At 42.8% G+C, this 18,541-nt stretch overlaps 1 protein-coding gene across 1 annotated transcript in view; it reads right to left on the bottom strand.

The window, feature by feature from the left end:
- Positions 1 to 6,142: 6,142 nt before the first annotated feature.
- The window catches only part of LOC126247882 (uncharacterized), a 303,956-nt gene continuing 291,557 nt past the window's right edge, over positions 6,143 to 18,541 (bottom strand). The window contains exons 17-18 of the mRNA XM_049948519.1: positions 15,288 to 15,541; positions 6,143 to 6,312 (exon numbers count right to left, since the gene is read on the bottom strand). Coding sequence (XP_049804476.1) covers positions 6,143 to 6,312; positions 15,288 to 15,541 — 424 coding nt within the window. The remainder of the gene's footprint in view (positions 6,313 to 15,287; positions 15,542 to 18,541) is intronic.

The raw sequence follows: 18,541 nt of genomic DNA, 5'->3' as shown, positions 1-18,541 counted from the left end.
GAAATGAGGTTTACACAACCGCTTGGTTGCACGAGAATGCACAGGTGGATTATAGAATTTTTTTTAGTGATATCTTATTTAGAAAATTCTGTGCAGTGTGAAACCAATATGTAAAGTAGATACAGTTTGAATCGTTCCTTCGGTTTAAAATGCGTTGCTGTCATTTCATTTGGATAATATCTCAGTTTGCGATTATTATTTTACTGTATGTGGTTAAAACATTTTCAGGTGCGCTTTGGTTAGGCCACCACAAGCTACACCTAACAGGAGGACCTTCTCAGAAGTTGTTCTCTTGGCATATTAATGACTCATTCGTAGTTTGGCAAATTTTAATGCAAAAATGGGTGACATTTGCGGTAATATGCAGTTCATTCGTTAAGGCTCAAGTCTCGCAGCTCTAGCTCCAGCTCACCGTTCTGAACAGCAAGTAATTTGCAAGTATAACATTATAATGCGTTCTCTATACGACAGTTGCATTTTCCAACAAACATTCAATGGTCTATCATGCTGTGTAGGCAGCGACAAATTCACCTTAAGCATAAGGTGCAAGGCATGGGGCAATCCAAAAGTTTTCCCCTATTTATTCGAAGTAAATCATATCAATCTAACATCTAGCTAATGCTCAGTGTCATTCAGCTGTCCCTACTGCTGTATTTTAAGCAACCTGCAACACCTTCAAATATCAGGCACAAAATTTTCATATTCTCTCGCTCACTGCGTACAAACTATTAATCCTACAGCAGAAAATGAACAGGACTGTTTTAGCTAGAGGATTTAGTCTTCGAATTATTCAAGAAAAACGTACAAGAGTGACATCCAAACGTGATTTTCTTGAATAGTTAAAAAATCGTGACCTCCAACGAAAACGTATCCCAGAACAAAATTTAACTACTTTAAATTTCCGGCAAAAAGATCCTGTTCATTTTTTCTGCAGAATTAATATTTTGCAGGTAATAAGCGAGAGAGTATGAAAATCTCGCATGTGGCTTTTGAATGTGTTACGGGTTGCATAAAACCTATCAGTAGGGGTATCTGAATCACCCTACATTAGCAGGCACGTCACCTTGCATGGTATGTACCTGAATATCCAGAGGTCGTTGAGCAGCAGGTAGTTTAGTCTGGAATGACAACCAAGACATGTGACTGGCCTTGCACTCGAATTTTCAGGAATTGGATGCTCCTGTTGTAGATGATCTTGTCTTCTGTATAAATAGTACTCCTGAACAGCCAAGCAAATAACGTCTACGCTTTGAGGCCCAATACAGAACCACGTCATGGTGCCAGCAATGTATTTTGTTCTGATGGCATGCAGTCTTCTGCCTGGATAATGATGTTTCTGCTGTATCAATACCACACATGCAACACTGGGCTCTTTATGCTCTGGCATCAGAGGACGAACACAGTCGCGTTGTCTCAAGGTAATAGGTTGCAAGATCACTTCATCTGTGAACATGATGTGCTGTGATACCACTGACAGCATGTCCGTAAAATGCCGTACTCGTCACTGTGTTGGCAAATGCGTCACCTGAGGTAATAGTTTCATTCTACTAGCACCCATGCAACCAAAGAGCTGACGATGAGACATGTGTGAAATACTCAGAAATATTTTGTACGTTACTTAACACTATGACTTGAACGTATATAAGTGCCATTCTGAATTTCTCCTCTGTGAACTTTGTAAGTATCTAAGGTTGATAAGCAGACAAACTGAATTTTTACTTTCACATATTTACGAATCTGTTTTAAGACTTTTAGGCAATCTTTAGGCGTCACCTGCCGGAAACTGACTTTTACTAAACACACTTCAGTGGAACGAAGTGTAGGATATTTGCTTTTCAGTCGTAAATACGAGTATGAAATAGTCCTATCAAGGATCAATTAATAGGAATTTATAAATTTTACAGTAGATTAAACTTTGAAGAAAGCTATTTTCTATTTTGCATTGGTCTAAGGTTGCTTTGTTGTTTCCAGTTTATGTTTCCAAATAGAATACACGAAGGTATTCAGAAAAATCTACACAGATCAGGCAGGACACTATCATCACCCAGCTAACAACTTCATGTATCGTATCAGAAACGTGAAATATGATGCAGACCACTGTTTCACAGAGGTGTTAAATTCGCGTCCCGCCAGAGATGTCGTCGTCGGCGAGGTGTTAAAGCCTAATGTCCTTTCCTTCCCCCAACGGCCAAGTTGGACGAACCGTATACTCGTCCTCCTCCCCCCTTAAAACAGTTCCATAATTACCAATCAGTTTTCGTCCACAGCGCATGTCGTTATTCTAGGGGATAATGGTGCACAACAGCGCGGTCATCAGCACCGTACGACGCAAGGGTAACAGAATTCAATGGTGTATAATGACATGTTCATCACCATAAATTAAGAGTAAACGAGATTCATCCGATCAGACAATTTGTTTTGATTTTTACATGGCCAATTCACAGCCTCGCAGCACCCACTGCAGTTGTAATTTACAATTTTGCTCAGTCGTGTTCAGATTGTCTGATGTAGACCACTGCCTTTCACAGAGCGGTCAAATTCGCGTCCCGCCTTCTTGGAGGCTACTAGGACGCTAAACGTCTTCGTCTACTTGCTCGTTCACTGCATCTAACACTTTGGATACGTACTATTCACAGTGGCAAGTGAGGTTTCCAAGATCATCGCTGTTTTCGTGATGCACGTTCAGTCTACTGGTCTCAGTCTCAAAATCGTCACGTCATCCGCACACGAAGAATAGCGAATGATTTCATTCTCTCCCCGTCAATTGTCATTTACCCTTCGTACCTCTGCGGGTGTTCACAGAATGACACAGCCATGCGCTTTCAGGCGGTGAAGAAGTGGTTAAAATGTTTCCCCTGATCAGTGTATTCACAGATACTGCGATAGTGGGATTCCGACAAGAAAACTCGAAGTTCATAGACAAAATTTCATATTTTTTCAGGGACATTTTCTGGATATTTTGGTATAACGGACCCGTGGTCTCCGGTGGCTCGTTACAGAGTACTAATGCAATTATGAGTTAATCGGTTTCTTACACCAAATAAACCTTGATTCTGACATAAGTAATAATGCCTGTACCTTGCGATTACGAGAACGTAAAATAAAAGCTAATGCAACAACCCTCAGAAACAAAGTAAAATTTTTTCACAATGTGTTCAGTTGTTATGTAAGTGCAGAGTATAGTACATAAAAAATACCTGAGAGGTATTGTACTAAAAGCGACGCGCCATTGACTGGCTCACACACTCAAGAATCCCAGGAGCTTGGTGAACTACTTCCGCAGCTGCGATGGTAATAGCAACCGAGCCCATCAGCGGGAGTGTTGCAGACTAAACTCTTCCTTCCTCTGACCTCCAGACGATGATGTCCATTGGTATCAGGCCTAATGACCGTGATGGTCATGAAAAGAGACCACCGCAAGCAGTCCATTCTAGTCCAAGAGAAATGCAATTACTTCCTAACGAACCATCGGAGACAAAGGGCCCCTTATACCAAAACACACTGAGAACATCGTTGAACAAACTCCGAAATTTTGTGGGCGGAATTTATGTTCTCTTTGTATATGAGGCCACAAATCAAAGTAAATTGAGTCACGTAATAACGGACAATCTTCTGGGCCAGATTATAAACCAATTATGCTGTGGTACCTAAATTTTTAGCAATCGTACACAACCGCCCGATAGACGAAAGATCCGTGGCTAAAAACTGAAAGTGGCACAGGTCGTATTAATACGAATCACAGGTAACAGAAGTAATCCGCTAAGTAATAGATTGTGCCGGGGAGTGGCATATCCGCGCATTACCCACTCCTTGACCCGCGCTGGTGGCGCCACCGGGAGTCGTAAAGAGAAGGAATGCGCTGGCAGTGCGGAGTCGAGTGGTGGAGGCCGGTGCGGCAACGTAATGATGTCCCGGTATACGAGTAGTGCTGGCTTGTTGAAGTAATTGTCCGGCGAGTAACAACGGTTTCGATTTTGGGCTATGTCAGTGTTTACCTGGATTGGTGTCTTAATCTGCATATGAGGATGTCTCGTAGTTGTGAACTGAGACGGAGAAGATTATTGAGCTTCCTTGCAGGAGTAATACGATAGTATATTCGTAGCCTGCGAAGGACTGATTTGGTACATTAACTTGAACACTCCTGCATCCAATATTTCTGAAGCGTTGATAAACGTCCGCCATGGGCTGGCTGAAGTTACTAGTGTATAAGAAAAACAAATTATGCACGCTATGAAATTAACGCCGACGATGTTTTGGTATCGAGTACTACTTGTTGGCCTAAGGACACAGAAATTTGTAAATGATTGCTGCTAGCACCAGATGGGTTTGATATAATATTGTATGATTATTTAATTGATCATGAAAACAGTCCTGTGATTACTACAATGAGTGAAATCGAGAATCAGGGAATCCTTGTTAATGGTGTCATTGAAATTATCTTCTAACCTGGGACTCGTGGTGGCTTTCAGTTGTAAGCCTTTTGTTTTCCAAATGTTAATTATAGTTCTTTTCAGATTATGTAAAGCAATGTCTCGCTTGTGAGGTGTAGGATGGGCATTGGAGGTCCAGCAAATGTTTGGCTTTGAAATGATCCAATGTCAATTGGCACCAACGGGGGAGCCATGACTGTAAGCAATACTGGGCCCGCAATGGACTGGGGCGGCTTCATTGTGTTTACCAAGTTTCGGTCATGGGACACTACCGTACTTGAGTGGAGCCTTGTATTTTCTAATAGTCTAAACCACTGTCATTGCATTTGTTTGTTTCACTGCATTTGTTTGTCTCATAAGTTTTGAATATTTATTTGCTTTCAAGGTGTGTAACTGGTCCCTCAAAAATTTATTCTTTATTGACTGCTCATGGAGTTTGTTTAAATGATTTTCCTGTGATTCAAAACAAAAAGGGGACCTGTATCAGTGTCTTAAGTATTTAGAAATCTTACGAGGAGTCTTGTGAATGTATGGTTCTTCTAAATGATTTTTAATTTTATGTTTTTAAATTCGATTTACCGATATTAATGGATCTTGTGAAAAATTGTAGTTTCATATTTTTTAAATCGTCCACTTGTACAGAAAAATTTATAAAAGTGTAATTAATGTTTAGTCTTGATAAACGTTTCAAAGTGTTAGTCTGCTGTACAAGATTCATGTCATTTACATCGACTTGTAGTAGGATTTTCGAACATACACTGTGTTCGAATATTGTTTGACACCTTGCAGAAAACGAACTACTGAATGATAATCACAGTGGATTTGGAAAATATCGTTCTTGTGAAACACAACTCGCACTACATACAGACAAATTAATGAGTATTATCGACCGTTTGCATGTTTCCAGATTATCACAAGGGTTTTGTCACCATTGTTGAAAAGCAGTTTGTAATGAAATTACATGCACATCGAGTATCGTCTCGGATGTGCGACTGGACTCGTGATTTTGTGTCAGAAAGGCCACTGTTTATACTGACATGAAGTCATCTAGTGAAAGGGAAGTGTTATCAGGGTTTCGCCAGGAATATGTTATGGGCTCTCTGCTGTTCTTGTTCTAAGTAAACGATTTAGGAAATAATGTGAGCATTTCTCATAGATTGTTTGCAGATGATGCTGCCGTTTACTGTCTAGTAAATTCTTCAAAACATCGAAACGATCAGCAAAATGTATTAGAAAAGATATCTCCTAGGTGCGGAAAAGAACAAATGCTAAGACAAAGGGTTTTTCGTTGCGGTGTGATCTTTCCACGCAAATTCAATCACCAATGCTTTCTTCCGAGTACCAAAATATTTCGCGGACTCCCATGCACAGAAGGAGAAATGACCTTCGTGTAATAGGATTAAGACGTTGATTTTTCTCAGGTGCTATTTGAGAGTGTAACGGTAGGGAAATGATCTGAGAGTAGTTGTATGCGCCCTCTGACAGACTCGTAAGTATGAATTTGAGAGCAGTCATGCAGATGTAGATGTAGACTTGCTTCTCCTTCTCCTACCTGGAGGGGTACGAAAAACATAAACCGTTTAATACATATGCTGAGCTCATATGAAGCGGGCTGCACTCTTTCCTTCACAGTAAACACACGAAACTGGTTGATTTTAAGAAAGGTATATTTGTTTATGAAGTGAGACAGCGAAGACCTATCGCGGGCGGCCTCACATGAGCGCGGCCGGCGGCAGCGTGACGATGTCGTGGCCGGCGACGGCGGCGGGCAGGTCCGGCACGCTGCGCACGCGCGCCCCCGCCTCGCAGCAGAACGCCTCCACCGAGCTGAGCGCGCGCACGTACACCGTCGTCAGGCCGCCCACCACCAGCAGGTGCGTGCCTGCGGACGGCATACCGACACTCTTAATATAATTACTACTCATGCCCGAGATTATCAAATCTTAATGCTTTCCACGTTAGCTTCTTAATTTATTCACTAGCCATCTCGCTGCAACTTCGCCTGTGCGAGCACTAGACACACATATTGAACATACAAGATCCTCTCTGTGTCTGCCTCTTCCTGCTTCTATCTATCCACCTCATCCTGCCACTTCTACCCGTCTGTCTCCTCCCCAGCCTCTCGCTATCTTCATCCCCTCCCCCTCTCTTTGTCTCCAGTACTCAATCGACAAGTCTAACCCCTGCAATGTATTTCAGTGAAGCAGGATGAGACTAACCCCACAACACACCTGTCCTACAGCACGCGCTAGATATCAGGAGCTTGAAAATTTATTTGTCCCTGATGTTCAGGCCACTATGCAAAAGAGGTCTATTTCACAGCCAATTCTACTCCAAGATACTAATCCAACATAACACACCTGTCATGCATGGCAACCTACTTGTCAGAGCCTGGAAAACTGATTATTGCTTGACATGTAGACTGCCTGTGAGGCAGGTTGATATGGCTGACAGATAATGTTCTCACACAACATGCCTGTTGTGCAGGGCAGCCTATACAACAGGGACTGAATAAAAAACACTGTTTTACCATTTCTGTATTCCTATTGGAGGTACATGGTTATAAACCCCACAGTACTGATACTCATGAGGACTGTTGCTTCTGTACCAAATTTCGTTGAAATCAATCCAGGGGTTTGGAAGCAGATCCTGGACTTTATAAGCAAAAAAACTAAAAAAATTAATAAAACACAAAAATACAGATAAAGTTGTTAGAGAAGCCATACATATTACAAAATTTTCTTTAGGTATGTTCCAGATCTCCTCCTAAACCAATGGATCGTTTTTAACCAAACATGGTACAAGTATCACTTACTGTATGGAAAAGAATACTGTGGGGGGGCAAGAACCAACAACCTCCTATTGAGGTGGGAGTGATGTGAAGGGACAAGGAGAGGGAAACAAACGGACAGGCATAGAGGGGGAAGGAGATGGACCCAGATAGGGGGAGGCGGAGATGAACAGAGAGAGGGAAAGGGTAAATGGACAGAAATGGTAGAATAGGATGTGGACAGAGAGAGGGGAGAGGGAGAGATAGGGAGGGAAAGAGGAGGAGATGGACAGGGACAAGGGAAAGAAGCGATCATCAGAAAGAGGTGGAGGAAAATATGGACAAAGAGAGGGGAGGAGAAAATTAAGGAGGAGATAGAGGGGGAGGAGCAGATGGGCAGAGGGGGGCAGAAACAGATGGATGCAGTGGGGAGGAGCAGATAGACAGAAAGGGGGGGGGGGAAGAGGAGGTGGAAAGAGAAAATGTGGGAGGAAATGGAGAGAGAGAGGGGAAAGAAAGAAATAGAGTAACAGGAGATTGGAATTAAAGCACAACTAGGCAACAGTGGGTACTCAGGTAGTCTACCAATAAATAACACATTACAGAGAAAAGTTCTCTACTACTGCGAGAAACTGCTGTACAGAATAGAATGAAAGTGCTACAAGACAACTTAGGAACCGGGGCTTTATATTAATTTCCTTTCAGATCCGCTGGAAACCTACTGAAAATGAAACCTGCACTCTTCTGTACAGTGCTTTAGGAGGTGTTATGTAAGCACATATAGTTTTCCCGTTCATTGAATGAATGTTGAAGTTTCCTCTGTATGGTTCAGTATTGTGAACAAAAAATCCCACGATGGAATATGTGTACATCGATGACAGAGTTACAATTCCCAACCACCTGAACAATGTCTTACACGACGTTTGCTAAATGACCCCGCATATCGGTCTGATCGCCCTTTACAGGGCTACGAATTATCTTGCTGAGTGCACAGGATTGCCCGAAAATATATCATCATATGAGATAACAGACTGAAAGTAAGAAAGCAAACAAACCTTCGCGTTTCAGAATCAGACACACATTATTCTTGTAGTGGAGATAGGAGCAATCAGTTTCTACACAATATCTTAATACAATACTTCTAAGAAGAATTTTCATCAACTCCCAATCCTAAAAATTTAAAATTGACTACATCAGACTTCTGAGCACTTTAAGTCAAAAATATTTCGCTTTCATGAGAGTTACGTGACACATACTGCATGCATTATATTTAATTGTTAATCTGTTCTCTGAAAGCCTCGTGCTGATGTTACCGACTATCGTGTTGGTTACTTCATTTGCATAAACGTCGAAGTCTTTCACAATGACACACGTGTTATAGGCAAGGAGAAAAATATCTGAATCATCTGTCATGTTTAGTGGCATATCATTGATGTACAGGCTAAATATGAGCTCCACCGACGAACTTCCAGAGGTTGTTCAGTGATGCCGCATGGGTATTTTGGAGTAAGAAAATCACGGTCTCCGGCAAATCATTACAGAGTAATAATGTAATTATGTTTTATTCTGTGTGTTATTGCAATCACCTCCGTTTTTGTGAAGTTATGAGGGGCGATCAAACAAATTCCGTTCGAGGCCACGCTAACCCTTCGCCTATATGTCGTTATTTATATACCCGCATTGGAGTCGCGCTAGCTTGCATATACTATGCAGCAACGCTCTCAAACGGAAACTTTTTGATCGCCCCTTATATCTCCACAACAGTAAAGAGGCCTGTAATATGCAATAATCAAAACGTACAATACACAACACAAAGTAATGCAACAACCCTCAGACAAGACGTACACTTTTATCACGTTGTATTCAGTCTGTTTCGCCAAATGCAGAACTGTTTCCTACAGCAACTGTTCAAAATTTTGTTCAAAATGGTTCAAGTGGCACTGAGAACTAAGGGACTTAACATCTGAAGTCACCAGTCCCCTAGAACTTAGAACTACTTAAACCTAACTAACCTAAGGACATCACATACATCCATGCCCGAGGCAGGATTCGAACCTGCGACCGTAGCAGTCGCGCGGTTCCGGAGTGAAGCGTCTAGAACCGCTCGGCCACCCTGCCCGGCCAAAATTTTCTCCGTCATGGTCATGGTATAAATGGTTCAAATGGCTGTGAGCACTAAGGGACTTAACATCTGTTGTCATCAGTCCCCTAGAACTTAAAATTACTTAAACCTAACTAACCTAAGGACATCACACACATCCATGCCCGAGGCAGGATTCGAACCCGTGACGGTAGCAGCAGCGCGGTTCTGGACTGAAGCGCCTAGAACCGCTCGATCACAGCGGCCGGCATCATGGTATAGTGTTACATCGGCACTATCGATTGTCTTACACATTCAAGAATTCCAGAAATATGTGCTACTGCTTCCTCGGCTGCGAAAACACTAGTCAACAGTGAAAATGAAACTGGGACGAAGTAAATGTTTGCTGACTATGTCGACCACACTGATAACGAAAACGACAGTGAAAAACTCGAATGGGCTATCATTAAAAGGGGTGCAATTCATTATAATTATATTCCATTAGCGATCAGTGTCAATCCCTAGCCATATAAACTTCTAAACCCCGCTGTTGGTAGACAGAGTGATGTAGTTTCAGGCAACAATAGCTATGTGCATTTTGTCGCTGTTTTTAGCGCGGGATTATAGCAAACAAAGGGAAGGGAAGAGGAAGGGAGGAGCGGAGCATGTTTCATTTAAGCGTATTTTCGTGTTACAAGCTGTGTTCTTTTTGAGTGCTGGAAGAACGTGTCACTGAATTGTTTGAGGTCACTGTAATTCCTGTAATTCAATATGCCTCGCACACGAGTATACAGTGCTGACAATTTTTGCTACATTTGCAGACAGGTTATACTGAAATTGCAGAGGAGGCCAATAACGTCATATATTAGGAAGGCGTACAGACTGTACTTTGGCTGTAAAATCGGTGACCAGAATAAGCCCTGGGCTCCTCGTGTATGTTGCATATCTTGTGTCTCGAGTCTTCATTCGTGGCTGAATAGCAAAAGATCTTCCATGGACTTTGCTATATCCATGATCTTGCTAGAATCATCAAACCATGTGAATGACTGTTACTTTTGTATGATAACTCTATTATCACGTGGTATTTCACAAGTCCTAACATACCGCTGACCATGCGACCACTGCCTCACGGAGACAAGCTGCCTGTTCCTTCCCTACATGATAGTGATAATACGAGAATGGTAGTGACACTAGTGCTGCACCATCACTTTGAAAAACACAGTTCTTCGAAAGATCCTGATTTGTGTGTAACAGTATATATAAAGATACTGACTAACACAGTGTGAACTTACTGATCTAGTGAGAGATCTGGAATTTCGAAAGGTAAATCTGACTCGTGGGGTCAAGACCACAACAATGGAATTGTTCTGATAAGACGGTAAATGTGACAGAGTTTCGTAACTGCCATATGCCATTCCTTCCATTTTTCGAAAGTGAAAAGAACTTTGTATTTTGTAATAATGTATAGGGACTAATGGCAGCTGTAAGCATTGACTATAAAAAATGATCCTTGGAGCTTGTTTAGAGACTCCTCTAAATTAAGTCTCAAATGAGTGCTACTCCATAATGGCAACGTGTTACCGTCAATTCCGATCGGGTATGCAGTTTACATGAAAGAAAATTATGTATTATGAAACAATTATTTTACTGTGATTGAACTATGACAAGTTTCAATGATAGATTTCCGAGGATCTGAAAGTCACACCTATATTACTTTGGGTACAACACGGCTCCACCAAATTCTGTCGCTTCTTATGCCTCTGGGAGAGCCACGTCAAAGCAGTTCATTATAGAAAGGAGGATAGACCTCAGCGTCACTTACTTGAACCAGGACCTCACAATGTTATGTACGAAGCACTTGTCGAATCCTAAAACATAATTCTCCTTGCCCTTCATTTAAAACTGTGCCTAATGAAAAACTTCGTTAACGCCATGGGCAAATCTGGGAAAACAGTTCTGTATTTGCGCGAGAAATTTCTACGACTTAGGGAGCGAAAATAAAAGAGAGGCTTTATGTTGGTCCCCAGGTACGCAAACTGTACAAAGATGAACATTCCAACACCATTCTGACAAGTGATGAAAAGTTAGTGGCGATGCATTTCTACAAACGTCAATAAGCTTTCTAGCAAATAAGAGGGCAGAAAACTATAACGATCTTGTAGCAAATCTTCTTCATTTCTACAATAGACTGGGGTGCAACATGTCTTTAAAGTTGAATTTTCTAGATTCCCATTACGACTTCTTTCCTGATCACTTTGGTGCTGTAACCGACGGGCACGAAGAACGCCTCCATCAGCACATTGAAATGAGACACCAGGAAAAGTGGACTGCATCAGTGTTAGCCAACTACTGCTGGACATTAGCCAGGGGATCACCAGTAGAAAACTACAAACGCCAGGCAAAGCGGTTGCGCCTTCAGTATCCTTCCTCCGAAGGATAACACCAAGGTAAATAATGCATAAGCTTATACCGGCAATAGCATAAAGCTATCATAACTTCAAAACGAGAGATAATCTTGCATTTTCATTAATAGTTTCGTTATCAACACACTCGAAAACATAAATATTAGCTGTTTTCATGCCTGTTACAAAATAAAGTAAAATTTTATTGGCTAGTATATTCCTAGCAACTAGGTCAATCGGAGTCTCGGAAGTAAGCGAATGGAACACATTTGTTTCCAAACAAGACACACAACATGTATCATCGACATTTGCACTGTTGCGCTAATTTTCAGTGCAACAGACTTACAAAGTTAACCATGGGAAGAAACCACACGAAATTCAATTACACCGTTAGAAGCCGCCAGAGATCGTCTCTGAAGAACCTCTGAAAGTTCTGGCTCGTACATTACATGAAAAAAGCAGTGGATGTCTCCACAGTGAGAGTCCAATCTGTTTCTTGACGCTGGAGGACAATTTTATGCTTCCTACTTTCCATGGAGTGAACCTTTGTCGGTCATACGACGTAATTTAAGATCCAGCATAACAAATATTTTATGAAAATAAAACGATGACAGTACCAGCAATTTCAAAATAATTTTGGAATATACGAATATCGTATGAAAATGTCTGATATAGGCTTATTGATGAACATCTGAGACCAGCGTGTCCCTCCTATTTCAGCTCCAACTTTACAGAGGCTCTTGTACAGAATGAACCCGATGTCCAGCGACAAATCTTCGAAGATTATTAAGGGATATTTTCTATGATGTTACGATGGACTGGTGCCTTTGCAGGGACTCGTTACAAATTAGTAATGTAACTACGCTTTGTACGGTTTGCCATTCCAGTTATCTTTATTTCTTTGAAAGAAACCAAAATGTACTTCGGATAATACACGTAAGTCTCAGATATTTGCAAAGGAACAGCGATACGGTTGTCTTTTCTGCGGGAACTTGCATTCACTGAAGCCATTCAGCTAATTTTTCGTCAGTAAGACTATTCATACTTCAGTGTATCACTGTTTACACACAGCCAGCACTGTCGAAAAAACAAACCAGAGACAGAAATGAGCAATTCCAAATGCAAGCTTGAGGGCGAAGGGTAAAGTGGACATTACTGTTAAAAGCAAGTACCGTGAGTGAATGGAACAAGTTTGTTTCCAAACAAAACACACAGTGCATGTCGTCAACATTCGAACCGATATTGAGATATTTTCAACGAAGTACATATAGGAAGATGAATGGTTGTAAGAAATCAAACGGAATGCAATTACTCTGTAATAAACCACCAGAGACTACGGGTCCATTGCGCCAAAATTTTCAGGAAATATCCCTGAACAATGTCTGGAATCTTGTTAGTTAGTTTTGGTTTTACCCTGTACAATCCTTCATCAGCGCCCGCGGAAGGTATAATGTAGTGGATAATTTCACTGAACTAAAAGTTACAAAACCACGAAGGGAGGAAGGAGGGAAGATAAGAGTTTAGGACCCCACCACTGCGACCGTGATTATACGTAATTTTTCACTCTACCCAGGTGTCTGTGGAAGCTTCTTCCACTTCATTTAGAGAAGAGATGTGTGGGGGTTTGGAAGGAGGAGAGTGGAGCCAGCGATAGCCTGTAGCTTTGGGTCTCAGTGAGGTGTTGTCAGGTGAGTCAGCACCAAGAGCATTGCTGTCAAGAAACAACGATCACCGTACGAAACTCTGTCTGGCACGAAATTTTAACTTATCACAGACGATATACACGTTGTATATTGCGCCAAGAGTGGAAGAATATCATACCAGTAACACTGGTGAACGTATTGTGATATCAAACTCCGTGTTACACTTTTCCTCGCAAGGCGGCTAATCCCACGTCATTACGGTACAGCATGATGTCTCAACGTGTTACGTTATCGAAGAGAATTATAAAAAATATTGGATCTGAAAATTTCTGGCAGATTAAAAACTGTGTACTAAGCCGGGACTCGGGCCTGGAGCTTTGCCTTTCGCGGGTAATGTTAAGATCAGCCTTCACAGTTTTTCCGATTCACACACATTATGATAGCACCGTGGATATAACACTGTTCACAAAAATCTGGTTAGCTGCGAGTGGTATACCATTCCTTGTCGACACATTGGACAACTCACGGTGATGCACCAGCAAATCGGGCAGCTTCATTCATGGAGTGATCGTGGGTCCATCCAAACACGATGATGCTATTTTGTCCCTCTCTCGAGTCTTCATCTCGACCCATGTAACTACACTCATGCTCACAAATTAAGGATAATGCTGATACATGGTGAAACAACGCTCTGGTGGGCGGCACTCCCATACGCAGAAGTGTGTTGGTGCATGTCGAAGTATGATGCAGCGAGTAAGTGTACAGATGTTTTCAGACGTGCTAATGGTGACTGTGTGATGGAAATGGCTCAAAGAACACATATTAATGACGTTATGAGGCGTAGAATACTAGGGAAACTGGCGGATGGTCAAACACGTCAGATCGTAGCACGGGCCCTCCGTGTGTCACAAAGTGCGATCTCAAGATTATGGAAACGATTCCAGCAGACAGGAAATGTATGCAGGCACTACAGTACGGTACGTCCACAGTGTACAACACCAGAACAAGACTAATATCTCACCATCAGTGCCCGCACATGGCCACGGAGTACTATAGGTAGCCCTGCTCGGGACCTTAACGCAGCCTCTGGAACAGTTGGCTCTGGACACACAATCTACAGATGACTGAACAGACATGGTTTATTGGCCCGGAGATCTGCAAGGTGCATTCCACTGACCCTTGGTCACAGGAGAGTCCGTAAAGCCTGGCGTCAAGAACACAGTAAATGGTCACTGGAACAGTGGTTCAAAATGGTTCAAATGGCTCTGAGCACATCCATTCCCGAGGCAGGATTCGAACCTGCGACCGTAGCGGTCGCGCGGTTCCAAACTGAAGCGCCTAGAACCGCTCGGCCACAACGGCCGGCGGTGCATGAATAGGAGGCTGTATCCCAACAGCTGCTCGACCACCTGATCCAGAGTATGCCAACCCGTTGTGCGACCCGTGTGCTTGTGCATGGTGATCATATCCCATATTGACGTCGGGGTACATGCGCAGAAAATAGTGGCGTTTTGTAGCAAATGTGTTTTGGGACGATTTTCTAAACTTATCACCAATACCGTGGACTTACAGATCTGTGTCGTGTGTGTTCCCTATGTGCCTACGCTATTAGCGCCAGTTTTGTGTAGTGCCACGTTGTGTGGCACCACATTCTGCAGTTATCCTTAATTTCTGAACATGAGTGTAACTAATTCCAGGCAATCGAGTGACTCACATACAACCGTTCACTGTCGTGACTTACAACGGCGGTAGTGGGTGACACTGCCCACAGTACTCCAAAAGGACAAGCATTTTGTTTTGAAGGGGTGACAAATATATTGTGTGTGTGTGTGTGAGAGAGAGAGAGATAGAGAGTTTGTGTGTGTCAAGGGTGTTTCTATTGGCTGCACATTACGACAGTTGCTTCAGCAGTGGCTACTTAGTTGAGGCTTATGAGTGCGGCAGGAAATCATCAAGACTTACCTATGTAGCCGACGGCGTGTCCGTGTCGGGGAACGGAGAGCTTGGCGCGCACGCACCAGCGGCCCTGCGTGGGGTCCCAGACGTCGACGCTGTCGATGCTACCGATGGGCGCATCACGAGTTGCCCGCGTGGCGCCGCCGGCCAGGAAGAGCGTGTCCTGCAGGCACAGCAGCCGCGAGAAGCACACCGGCTGCCGCAGCTGCGCCGACATCGTCCACCTGGTGGCCATGTCAAGCTGCTGAGCCTCCGCACACCTGATTCAACAATGTTATGCGAGGTGGCTGAAAATTACTAACAAACAAAACACCACCCGAGCTAACAGCCATGTTAATCTGGAACCGAGTGGTAATCTTAGATCGCTGCTGACAAACATTACGGCACAGCTGGGAACGCTCTATGACCGCGTTCTTCCTTATGTTCAACAATCTTAAACTGGGAATGGATTTCGTCACATTATGTCACGAAAAGATTTCGAGAGAAATATACAGCGCCGAATTTAAGTCGTTCATGTTCATAACAGTTGTAATGTCCAGAAATCTTTCGCAGGTTATTTTTATCTCCACAACAATCAATATGGTACAACTCGGTGGAATACATTCCCAGTCACTTACCCCTTGCTGATGTATCACGGTTGTGAGCTTCGCCGGCCACTGTGGCCGAGTGGTTCTAGGCGCTTCAGTCCGGAACTGCGCTGCTGCTACGGTCGAAGGTTCGAATCCTGCCTCGGGCATGGATGTGTGTGATGTCCTTAGGTTACTTAGGTTTAAGTAGCTCTAACTCTAGGGGACTGATTGCCTCATATGTTAAGTCCCATAGTACTTAGAGCCATTTGAACCATTTTTGTGACCTTCGAGCCATCTGCAACAGCATCTTGGCGCAAATGCATCTGTCATGAATTTTATACTGATGTTCCCTAACTCCTCTGTGGTCCCACATAGACAAGCCCTGTGCATTTTGATCTGGTGATCTCATCGAGCATTCTCACCGTACAGGAAAGAAAAATTATGGAGGAATTTGTCATCTTCCATAACGGAACTGGAGGCCATCTCTTTGAGTAACTATAGATAAAATTCGACTATTATTTAGCTTTTAACTGAACTAGGCCCAGTCACACGTCATAGCTTTGACTATAAGCACATTGCTTGACAAATGGTCAAGGCACCAGGGAGGCAGTTCTGACGTTGCGGTTGATAATGCAAGAAAGACTGAAGAGAAATCAAGACACGTTCATCGGATTTGTCAACCTGGAAAAAGCGTTTGACAATGTCAAATAGTGCAATATGTTCGAAATTCTGAAGAGAATAGCAGTAAGATATAGGGAGAGACGGGTCACATGCATTATCTACCAGAACCAATAGGGAACAATATTAGTGGATCACCAAGATCGAAGTGCTCGGATTGAGAAGGGAGTAAGACAGGGATGCAGTCTTTCGCTTCTGCTGTAAAATGTATACACCATTTGTGAGAAGGCTGGCAGGCAGTACACGGAGAGCACCCACATCAGTTCTCCGAGGAGCATCCCTTGCACTAGTATACTTTGCAGCAGCTTACTGTGCACCAGTTTGGTTCCGAAGCGCCCACGTAGTGAAAGTAGACGTCCAACTGAACTCAGTTATGAGAGTAATTCGTGGTACAGTCCGGTCTACACCTACTTGCTGGCTACCAGTGCTTTCAAACATCTGTCCACCAGACCTCCGTCGAAAGGCTGCTCTTTACAACCTCTGTCAGCAAGTTCCTGAAAACAACTCGATCCGTCTTCATGACGATTTGATATCACTGGCCAGGAAACGCCTCAAATCTAGAAGACCAGCATAGGAAAAGAGAGTCCAAATGGTATGCACAGGATTCGACCAGGAGGCAGAGTGGAAACGTGAGTGGCAATCTACAAGATCCCGAAACCACGAACTTGTAGACAATCCAACAGTTCCAGTTCCAGGCTTCCATCAACCAGGAGAGATGTGGGTGCAGTTAAACAGATATCGGACTGAAGAGGGTAGGTGCAAATTGAACATGCACAAGTGGGGCTTTTCAAGTGACAGTGTGTGTGACTGTGCTGACACTCAAACAATGAGCCACATTGTGAATGAATGTCCAATCAGACGCTTCCCTGGTGGTATTGAGAAGCTACATCAAGCATCTCACGAGGCTCTCCGCTGGATCGAGTCCATCAACATCCGAGTGTAGTCTGAGCCGTTTTAAATCACGTATACTGTGAATAATTTCACATGTTCATTTTTATATATATTTCTTTGTTTTGGTTATGTGTATTACTGTAATTGATGCATACGATAATAATAATGATAATCAAAAAAGCAATCATGTAACTAAAAGATTGGTTTATGATTGGAATTACAATTGAGGGTGAAAGGATGTTAATAATAAGATCTCCTGATGACACTGCTATCATCAGTGAAATTGAAGAAGAATTACAGGACCTGTTCAATGGAATAAACAGTCTATTGAGTATAAATATTGGTTGAGAGTAAACCGAAGAAGTATTGAGTAATGAGGAGTAGGAGAAGTGAGAATAGCGAAAAAATGTAATGAAGTAGATGAAGGTAAGGAATTCTGCCACCTTTTGAAGCAAAATAACGCATGAGGGACGAAGCAAAGTGTACCAGAGGCAAAGAGAGCATTGCTAGCCAAAATAAATTTGCTGGTGTCAAACACCGGCCTTAATTTCAGGAAGAAATTCATGAGAATATACGTCTGGAGAACGGCTTTGTTTGGTAATGTATCACGGATCGTGAAGAAACCTGAACGCAAAAGAATTGAAGCATCTGAGATGTGGTACTACAGAAGAGTATTGAAAATTAGGTGTACTGATAAGAAATGAGATAGTTCACAGAAGCGGCGAAAAAGGAAGTACTCGTATTTTGGTTTCTTGTAAACATAGTTCTGCTGTGGTATGGATAACAAGTACATCACAGTGTGCCATGGAAATTGTCCGGCAACTGGAAACGTTCTCCAAAGCTGCAGTGCGCTCGACGATACTATTCTTGTGAGCAAAACGTCTAAATTTCACACAGATCCACTGTGAAATACTGGTGATGTATGAAACATTGCTGTGTCGTCCCGAACCGTGATGAAATGGAATCGAAATTTAACCAAATCCGCACATTCGTAGGCGTCGCTGGTCAGGAAATTCAGACCTTGTACCACACCATGTCGGTATTTTGGTGACAGAGGAGCGGATTTATGTTGTCTAGGAAATGAACGGTTGGTAGAACGTTCCGACGGTTGTTTGTAGAGGC

This window comes from Schistocerca nitens, chromosome 1 (assembly GCF_023898315.1).
Source record: "Schistocerca nitens isolate TAMUIC-IGC-003100 chromosome 1, iqSchNite1.1, whole genome shotgun sequence".
In the NCBI taxonomy this organism is placed as follows: Eukaryota; Metazoa; Arthropoda; class Insecta; order Orthoptera; family Acrididae; genus Schistocerca; species Schistocerca nitens.
This window is presented reverse-complemented; position numbering and strand designations above follow the sequence as displayed.